Raw genomic sequence first — 10,296 nt, 5'->3', positions numbered from 1 at the left:
CCATTCAATGCAGCTGTGTATCATTAGGGCTGCTTTGCTCATTGGCATAGTGGGATTGTTAGAGTACCGCGGAGAAAGAAGCTTAAAACCAAACAAACCCTCGAATCAGCCCCCAAACTCCTGTACTCCTCAATCATCAGAAAATGGAGGGGGCAGGGGTATTTATTTCTTCCTTCTAAACCATGCAGGAGAAGTTTCCATGTGGTTTCCAGCATGGCTTCATATTCTACGCTGAGAGAGACAGAATGAAAGATAGTGAGACCAATAGATAGATAGATGGACAGACAGACAGACAGAGCGACAGACAGACACATAGACAGAGATAGATAGATAGATAGATAGATAGATAGATAGATAGATAGATAGATAGATAGATAGATAGATAGACAGACAGACAGACAGACAGACAGACAGACAGACAGACAAACAGATAGATAGGTTGTGAGACAGACAGACCATCTCTATGCCGAAGTGCCCTTGGGCAAGATACTGCATCCCGGATTGCCCCTTATAGAAAACAGTGCTCTCCATAGATTCACTGTATGAATGTGTGGGTGCATGGGTGAATGGCAATAAACTGTACTGTAAAGCACTTTGAGTCGACATCAAGGCTTTACAGACATATAAAAAGATATTGAGACAGACAGACAGATAGATAAGTCAGACTGAAAGACAGCAGAGACTGAGACAGACAGTAAGACGGACAGAAGACTGCATAGACAGTAATACTACTGATTGATTAGGGTGTTAAGGCCTGATGGGTAATAGAGCACAATTAATTTTTTCTGTTTATATTCAACGAGCATAAAGTTCACATATTAGTCATACACATCCTCTCATCTCATAATTAGTAAGTCATCCAGCTGAGCACTTCATAACCAATCAGTTATTGCTTTAAGTGTGTGTGACATGTGTGGTGTTGATGTTTGCACTTTTCATCTGAACTAAATATAATGTTGTGCAGAAATACACCGTTTTTTTTTTTCCTAGTGCTCACATTTCTTGTGTGCTCGGTTGCGTTGCACACAGTGACAAATATCCTGTATTTGCTCTGGTGCGTGCTTGGCATCCATCCGTGCAAGCAAATAGGATCAAGTGCATCCTGTTTTTCACTTTCACCCTTATTGAATGGGCTCATTATACCCTCAATTTTCCAAATGTGCATCCCATATTTTGTCATCCAAAACTGAGGGGCTTTAATTTATCCTCCCTTCAAGTGGTTCTTTAGCTGCCTGTGTGTGAGTTTTTTCTGGAAACGTGGTACTTAAAATAATTTGAAACCACTGGCTGTGCATACAAGATGTGATATTGTTGGGGAATACATAGAAATGTGTAATTATGTAGTGTTGCAAACAACATCTTGAACACGAAGACAGTGGTTTTCTAGATGAAGCAGATGAGGGTTTAGTGTACGTCAGGGATCTCTTCAGCGCGACCATGCAGGATTTTACGTTTTTTTTTTGCTCAGAGTGAAGTTTTTTGTAGTTGACGTGTTGTGTGTGTTGGTTCTTTGTGAGTCACTGACTTGTAGGAGTTAACCATCATGCAGCCACTGTGTGCATCAAATAAAGTGTCCGCTCCTTGAAGGCAACCCACTAAATTGAAACCTGCACAAACCGTAATTCCTTGTTATAAAGCACAGGGGGACCATTTCCTTAATATGCCTCCTATAGAGCGTTCAACAGGCCGTTGTGTTACACCTCACTTGATACGTACAGCTTTTTATTTGTGTTATTTTTCTTTTATTTTTCACTCTTTTAGGGTTGAAATTAACTTTTCAAGTAGTGAGAATCAACCAAATGTGGTGGCGATCGCAACACCTGCGGAAGAATTGAAGATAAAAGCTGGTGGAAATTTCATGTTGATCACCGATGGAGTTTTTCTGCTTCTGTGACGTGGGTCGGATGAGTGAGACGCTGCAGTGCTCCACTGTAACTTTAGTCAGGATAATGACATTGCCACCTATTGGAGTGCTGCTGTAAAAACAACAGAACCCCCAAAATGTTCAGTCATCCTGGATCCCGCATGGGGCTGCACATTTTGTGATTAAAAGTCTGCCAATTGACGAGAGTGCAGTATGTTAGGGCAGCTTGAGCGATGTATTACTCTATGAGAGTTGTGTCCTGTCAAACTCAAATAATTGTTGATGTCTCGATGCCAAAGAAGAACCTTCTACAACGTTTGCACTCATATGTGAAGAATCTATTTATGTAAATAGGAATCCTTTGTGATTCAGATTCATATGAGTGTTGTGCAGTTACCTCTACTGCAAGAAGAACAAGTCTCACAGCAGGTTTAGCTGCTTTTTATTAAGAATGACTGACCCATGCATTGTATTTCCCCCTATGTATCTTAACATATCCATGCTACTTTGTGTTAGGTAGAAAATACTGCGAAACAGCAGAGTGTGTGACTATGGATTTCATTTTGCCAAATCATAGATGTGTGTGACATATTTGTGTTTCTGTCAGTGGAAAATATTATCAAATTATTAAGCAATTAATCATAAATCACTCTATCTCTGTGAGGTCCTATTATAGTTTATAATGAATAGACCATTTTTATTAATGTTCCAACAGTTCATGTACAAATATAAGCTTTTCAGCCTCTCTATTGTTACTTTCTGCACGTCAATGCTTGAAAACCTTTGAAGAACAACACAAGTACCCCAAACCCGAGTGTATCTAAAATACATTTTAATCTTGCTGAAATTTGTTTTCACAATATTGTTTACAATATTAATCTGTCTTCATTCTCTTCATCCTCGCCCGGGTCTTCTTTACCGAACTGTACAATCATGTTCATGTAAATTGTTCTACATCAAGGCACAAGACAACAGCCGTTGTGGGGGGGCCTTGGGTAGGCTGATCTTTAATGGCGTCCCTCTGGCACACAGAAAAAACAGGGTACCCTCGAGAGGAGAGGGGGGGTGGGGGGGGGAGCATCGCAAGGAAGAAATGTGCTCTAACGAGGTGTAAGGAGGAAAATAATCAGGTGATAACCACTGCTGTTTTCATTTTATTTTCCAATGATAGTCATGTATAAAAAAAGAAGAACCATAAATGATGCTTTTTTTACTTCAGGAGTTCATTTGTTCATGTACATAAACTAAAGTGCTTTTTTTCTCTTTTTTTTTTTCTTCTCTTATTTGCCAAAAGCAAAATATTTCACTAACAGGATGGAGATGGGACGAGAAGTCCAGTGGTGTCTTTTTTCCATAAGAACGTGAGAGTGGATAAAGGGCCGGTTCAGAGTTTATTTTCTGCTCGATTTTGTATTTGTTGGTTTCTGTTCTCAGTTTTTTTTTCAACCTCTGAAAGACAGAAAGACAAAAAGACAGTGATTAAATTCAAACGAAAAATGAACCATTATTCTATATATGTATATTTACAAAATCACAAGTTGATGAGCCCAAAAATGATGTGAATCCATTAATAATTTGGAAAAAGTTAATATTCATGGCTAATATTTCCAAATTCACAGATGGAGAAATGTCTTATTTTGAAATGTCTGTATTTACCATTTCCATGAAGGTTCTTGGGTGCTTACATCTGGACGCTTCTCCTCCGCCTGCCGAAGGCCTTGGCGCCGACGTTGGTGGGGACGAAGTTGCTGTTGCCCATTCCTCCCGACCTGCTGAGGAAGTCCGCCAGGCGATGAGTGACGCAGGTCGCTGTGTTGCAGGCTCGCTTCTGTGCTGTAACACTGCTTCAGAAAAGCAAACAAGGTATTAATGCCAAGATCTGACTGACATTCATATACAGATCTACACACTCACACACACAAACACACACACACACACACACACACACACACACTTTTATCAACATTATCTTCACAGAACAGAAGAAAAAAAATATATAAGACATCAAACATGAAAGGTTTAGCTTATTCTCTGTTAGTTTTTCTTACCTTTGCACTTGATGAGAGCTTCAGAGAACATGTCAGGGATCTGTTAGTTGTTTTAAAACCCTATTTATGTCACATGTTGACCCACTGCCTGTTTTAAAGCAACCCTTAGAATGAAAATCAGCTAAGGCTTCCTGGTAGAAAAATACGTTTATTGAACAACAAACATGGTGTCGCATGAGTGGATCATTTATTAATGGTTTAATTAAGTGATCGCTTTCGACTCCTAGATTTCAGGGGCTTTTGAATTGCCATCGAATGACTCCACGCACAGTACACAAAGATGGACATCTGAACCGGCTCCTGAATTACATTTATGAAAACTAATTCTGATTGTCTGAAATGATGGGGACAAATCATTCTCTGCCCAAAACAAAAAGGAAAAAATAAGGGAGGGGAAGGGGGGGGGGGGGGGTTGCAGTTAAAGGACATATTCTTATCATATCAACCAAGCAGGTTAAATCCACATGCACTTGCCAGTCCAAAACTGAGAGGGAAGAAACTGGAAAGAGAAGGTGGAGAGGAGGAAGAAAAAGAAAGAGGAGGGGGTAGGAGGAGATGCGGTGAAGGTAAAAGTATGAGGAGGGGTTAGATGCTGTCAAATGTCTCGCCGTAGCTTGCATAGCTGTCGCTCTCAGGCGCACTGCGCTTCTTGCCGGGCGTCCCTGCTCCGACGTTCGTGCGAGGGAACGTCTGCAACTTGTGCAGCTCCTGAGACAGTTTGCCCAACACGCAGGTGCTGAGGTTGGAGCAGCGCTTGGTAAGGGGCCTGTCCATGCTGTCGGGGAGGGGACACACAAAGACACATGCAGAGAACAGGCTCATAGATTCGGGACAAACATGCAGGTAACACTTCCTTTACCTCTGTCTTTCCTTTATCATCCATCTACACACCGTTTCTCACACATGCATTTCTCCCTCATGCCATCAGAGGTATCGAAAAGTAAAAAATAAATGCATTTCCCGACCAGCACCATGCTTCTATCCCCTTCGCATCATTCAAAGAACTTGTCATTCATCCCCTCATGCACAGAAACCTCCATCCCCCACCCCCACCCCCACCCGCAGTCAATCCCCTCTTGTCACATCTTTTACACCCACCGAACAAACAGAAACCAGTCAGTTCCTACTGTCATGCAACTCCACTTAATTGACATCATGCACACTTATTCGTTCCGTTAGGCATACACTGCTCACATGCCCGGCAGGCAGGATGGAAATAGTCCCTTCAAACAAAGTTAAATCAAACTTATCCATGCAGGAGCAGGGTCATGACAGAGAATAAGGATTTTCTTTAGTATTAACATCTATTCTTGGAAATTATCTGTTTTCCCCTCTCTTTTATTCGAGTTGATAAGTACATACCTCTATGCCTGATTGAAGTGGGGCCACTAAAAAGACGCAACCTCAGTCAAACCAGAAAACAGTACAGTCCCTGAATCAAGTCCAGCACGGCAGCCCAAAATCGAGCTGTGAGTTTAACCCTTTTATTTCAGCCAAAGAAGTTAGGTTACCTTTCTGTTATTTCTAGCCATCAGCAGCCGATTCTGTGCACGGAGAGAAGACTCCATTGCAAGGGTTTCAAATAAAGAAGAGTCATCCGTACCTGTTTCCTTCAGTCGCCTGCTGCTCCAGCTCCTCTGCTGTCATCTGCACAAACTCCTTCACAATGGCGTTGAGTAACCTTCGCGCCTCGTAGTCCGTGAGCGTGACTCGGTCTGATATGGACTCTAAACCCGGTCTGTGCAGCGGAGGGAGGGATGGCAGGAAAAGGGGGAGGTTTAGGGGTCAGAGGGGTTGGGGGAGGACAGGCATTGAGATCAGTATAAAATCCTTTGCTAGAATTATCACCTGCAGTTAAATGGAGGGAGGGGGGGGGGAATGATGTGCAAGTGGGTGTCAGGGTGGGGTGGGGTGATGGTTGGACTGCATTGGCTGGATGGATAGGACGGGTCAGGGGGGGTTGGCTGGGACGTCACCAACTCTGAGGGGGATGACGTCTGAGTTGGAGGGCCCCCAGCCAAGGCGGGGAAACAATCTGCAGAAAGTGCCCCATCCGAGAGAGGGGCTGATGAGCAGGCGGCATTAGATTTATTACTAAATCGATAGCTTCATAGGGACAGAATGAGGAGGGGCTCGAATGGAGCTTCTTATAAATACATAGGCCGTATTTATCTCCGCATGTAGTCAGTTATACTTTTTGTCCTTCATCTTTTTTGACTTTTTTGATTCTATTTTTTATTTTACTGAGATTAGAGTCATCCGGTCAGGTAACAGGCATAACAGGACATACTAACTCTAAACTGGAAAAACATACTTATGAGATTTACATTTTGTTATAAACCTATATGGTTTACACACATTTTAACCTAAGAAACTGAGCCTATAATTTACTTTAATGAATGATAAAGAGTAGAACACACAGGCTTTACTTAATGTGTGTGTGTGCGCATATTATTTCTCATTGCAATACCTGCTGTAGAGACTTGTATGAATTATGAATGTGTTCGCACCTCTTTCTGTCAATCTGTCCCTCACATTCATTCAAAGACAAGTGTTTCCCCAGTTCTTTATATTTTTCTAGCAGCACTGAAAATAGTTGGGGTTTTTCAAAAAAGAAAGAAAACTCAACTTGAAACCCTCACAAATATTATATGAACCTCTCCAATCCATCCTATGTAATTGTAAGAGATTCAGGATTTTAAATCTAGTCTACATATCCATGCATTTTATCGTCGCTGTACAAAAGGATGTCGGATGAGAATGTGAAGTGTGACATGTGAATGTTGAGTGTCTCTCACCTGGCAGGGGCGGCTTGTGAGCAGTACATCTGGCAAATGACCAGGGCGTAGGCAACAAGGAAAGCAGAGATCTTCAACATAACCATGGTCCCCTACACAGTGAGAAAGACATGCCTGTCAGCTGCTTATGTTCACACTCCACACCACTGAAATAAGTTCTCAAGTCACCTTAAAGACACACTATACGTAGGAAACACACATGCAAGTGGCTGATCCTCTTTTCGGAAGAAGTTTTGCAACGAGAAAGCAAAGAAAAAGCTCTCTGTCACTTTGCTGAGAGGTGAGCTCGGCTCTACCCACATCTCAGCTTGCTACTTTTTAGCTCTGGTCTCCTGCTGAACCTCCTGACTTTTACTTTAAACTCCGTCAGACCTGAGCTGGATAACAGTGCCCCCTGCTCTTCTTCTTCGAAATGCACTGTTCCTCCAAAGCTCCAGCCACGAGCACAGGACAGGTAGTTCTCTCATGCTCTACGCCTCAGTACTCAGACATGTCTGCGGGTGGGAGCAAGTGTGTATGGGTGTGTGTGTGTGTGTGTGTGTGTGTGTGTGTCTGTGTGTGTTTGTGGGGGTAGGTGGTGGGTCCTAACTGTGTGATGCATGTAGCACTTGCTCTAGCGCTAGAAGAGGAGGGGTGAAAGGGAGAGAAAGGGATGGGGGGGAGACTCCAAGCTCGCCAACTCCCTGAGGGACCAGTGCATTAGTGTAATGAGCTGCCAGCACTCTCTCTCTCTCTCTTTCTCTCTCTCTCTCTCTTTCTTTCTCCCTCCCTCCCTCACACACACACACACACACACACACACGCACAAACCTGGTCACCTCCATCTCCTCCTCATCTTTTTCTTGCTTTTCTTAATTTCAGCTTCTTCTCATTTTGGATCCTTCTCTCTCTTTCATCCCCTTTCTTTCCCTCTGTATCTCCCCCTTTCTCAGTCATTGGGCTTCTTCTCTAGGTGCAGACTTGACCCTCACAAAGTGTCTGCTGGTGTTACTGGTGACCCCAGTGGCCACGGTCCAATCGCATTACCAACACAGTCACGTCAGTGCGGTGTAACGCAGTGACTCTGTGGCCATATCTCTTCGGAATCCACACACACATGCAAACAGTCAAACAGTCATCCCAACACTTTGCCAAACCCAGTATAAAAAGTCAACACTTACCTTCAGCGATAATCACCCAGCAAAAAATAAATAAATAAATAAATAAATCTATGTATCTCTATGCAAAACACAATAAGTTGACTTTCTCTCAACTTGCAGAAGAACTCTTGATTCTGTTGCATGCAGCGCCAACGCACCAGCCTATATATCCCACCACTTGGATTTGTGCATTGACTGTGTAGGTGTTTAATTATCCGCCGGCAGCCAATCGCGTCGCTCTGATGCCACGGTGAACCAATGGGACGCCTTCTTCTCAGTCTTGGCTCACTATAAGGGATATGGACTCTGCGCTGACGTCATTCCTCAGTCACTAAGTGCTCCATTCACAAAATCCACCAGTCATTTTGACCATTTCCTATCCCCCAATTTGCATTGATGTCATTAATTAAGTAGGAGGCAAAGGAAACTGGTGGCTGTGGAGAAGCATCACCAGCAATAAATATATATTTTTTAAAACCTTCCAAAAATGTTACATCGCATGCTGCACCTCAAATGCCAAATCGATAAGGTCCCCACCCCAGCCCCCCCAACCCCCACCACCACCCTCCCAGCCAAGCACTTGCAGGCGGGGCCATCTGCTGGGGAGGGAAGTATACTACACAGTGACGCACGCCCCGGCTCTTCATTCACATAATGCTATTTGGATGGCACCAACTCCAGCACGACACCCACTTTGCTCCAGCTCAGTATAGACCATCCACAATCCGCTTATGTAATCCGCTTGTTATTGATTTAAATTTGCAGCAATACAATGTGATTCACTGCACACGTTGAACTTCTGGCACTCCACATATGAGTCAACTCTTAAATTACTTTCAAAACTACCCAGCAGTGAGCAGTTTTCATCTTCTCCAGCTCACATTGTCTTTCGTTTATTACAGCTTGCAATAAAACTCGAGATAACCACGGCAGGCTCCCGCCCCACCACAGTGAAACATCAAACCATATTAAGTTAATAAAGTGATACCACAGTCGGTCCAGTAAATGATCACTGCTGCCTGCCTCCACCCACACACCGAGTAAACAAGTTGTCCTCAGCATGGATCAATCGATGACAGCCTCTGACAAGAGTCGTTTCTCAAAAGCAATTACACAACTGTTTGTCGTGCACCATCTTCTCAATTTCATTCCTTATCATTAGTGGGCAGGACGGCGTGTGTGCGTGTACATATGAACCAATGTACGTGCGTGTGTTTGTGTCTATATGAGTGCACTCAAAGTCTCTGCGCGCTGCACAAAATGAATGGATGTACAGGAGGTGTATGTGTGTATATGTGTGTATGTATGTGTATGTGTAAGAAGGGGAGGGGTTGCCTGTCCTTGTCTGCGTCATAGAGGAACCCCATTAGACAGGATGAGCCTTTTAGTGCTATTGAGCCACAAGGCTTACCCATGTCAGACATTAAATCACTGCTGGAAAGACAGCTGCTGGGTCTCCAGCCATATCTGCAGACCTACTGCACTTCTCCACCTGCATGTGTGCAGCCAAACTTATTCTGGACAGCTGGAAACATACACTTCAGACTTGATAGAATCAGATCTTTCTCTAAACTGCTCATTCCAGCTTCAGCTACTTCAAAGTCCATCCAAAACTTTAAAGCTTTGTTTTCAGTGTTCAACCAGCAGGTCATGGAAAATTATAAATGAATAAAGAGAAATTGCTTTCATGCATTCCTCCATGCTTTATTTGTTTCTTTTAAAAAACAAGGTATTTTTGCTCCTTCAAGCTGAAGCCTCAAGTCAAACACTCAAAGTGTGTTTCACGTCACTGCTGCTAAAATTGCTGGTTTATAAAATCCATTCGTTCATTTTCACAGAATAAGCAGAGGAATGTGTTTCTCGTGTCTCTCTTGTCTCATGCCTACATTTTTTCAAAGCTCCTTCAGTATTTACCCACAGGATTATGAAACAATGTTATAAGCTCCTGTAGAAGTCATAGGTCTGTAAGACATCAAAAGTATTTTACGTAAAACTTCAAGATGGTCAAGATTTATCCAGGTTTAAAACTCTTTTTACAAGGACTTTCTGAAACATCAATAGAGAAAACGAATGGGAAATTCACTAGAACTCGAGCCGTCACTGTTACGTTGAGGAGTTCTGTTTGAACTTCACCGGATTTTTTCCGTCTTGTCTTTAAAAATCAATCGGACGAAGAAAATGTGGCACGGCTGCGTCATGGTTTAACTAAAGACGAAGTCATCCATCCTGGTGCCATTTATTCATTTTGAACCGATAGTCTGTGTGTTGTACGTCATCTCTGTGTGTGTAAGTTGTATTCCTGTGTGTAGGTTAGTGTATTTAAACTGTGCATGCATGCTACAATACATGAGCTCATTTTGTTCAGTGGGGGTGATCCTTTCAGGTCATCTACATCACACTCCCTCCAGGGAGCTGCACAGGCCACCCTGACTCCTCCAAAGTTTTCA

At 43.0% G+C, this 10,296-nt stretch overlaps 1 protein-coding gene across 3 annotated transcripts; it reads right to left on the bottom strand.

Annotated features, from left to right (window-relative positions):
- Positions 1–2,209: 2,209 nt before the first annotated feature.
- Positions 2,210–7,984, bottom strand: LOC133955432 (calcitonin gene-related peptide). 3 transcript variants are annotated; one of them, XM_062390274.1, is made up of 5 exons: positions 7,871–7,984; positions 6,711–6,802; positions 5,516–5,650; positions 3,521–3,708; positions 2,210–3,313 (listed from the first exon to the last, which is right to left on the bottom strand). In XM_062390274.1, exons 2-4 carry the CDS (start codon positions 6,794–6,796, stop codon positions 3,546–3,548), a joined length of 384 nt encoding a protein of 127 aa, XP_062246258.1. In that variant the 5' UTR covers positions 6,797–6,802; positions 7,871–7,984; the 3' UTR covers positions 2,210–3,313; positions 3,521–3,545. The 3 variants fall into 3 exon arrangements, with proteins under 3 accessions (XP_062246258.1, XP_062246259.1, XP_062246257.1); XM_062390275.1 differs by having other exon boundaries at positions 2,217–3,313; positions 3,521–3,705; XM_062390273.1 differs by lacking the exons at positions 2,210–3,313; positions 3,521–3,708 and adding an exon at positions 3,743–4,687.
- Positions 7,985–10,296: the final 2,312 nt, after the last annotated feature.

The sequence above is a fragment of the Platichthys flesus genome, chromosome 6 (assembly GCF_949316205.1).
Source record: "Platichthys flesus chromosome 6, fPlaFle2.1, whole genome shotgun sequence".
Taxonomy (NCBI): Eukaryota; Metazoa; Chordata; class Actinopteri; order Pleuronectiformes; family Pleuronectidae; genus Platichthys; species Platichthys flesus.
The sequence above is the reverse complement of the archived record's forward strand: the minus strand, read 5'-3'. Positions and strand labels throughout refer to the sequence as shown.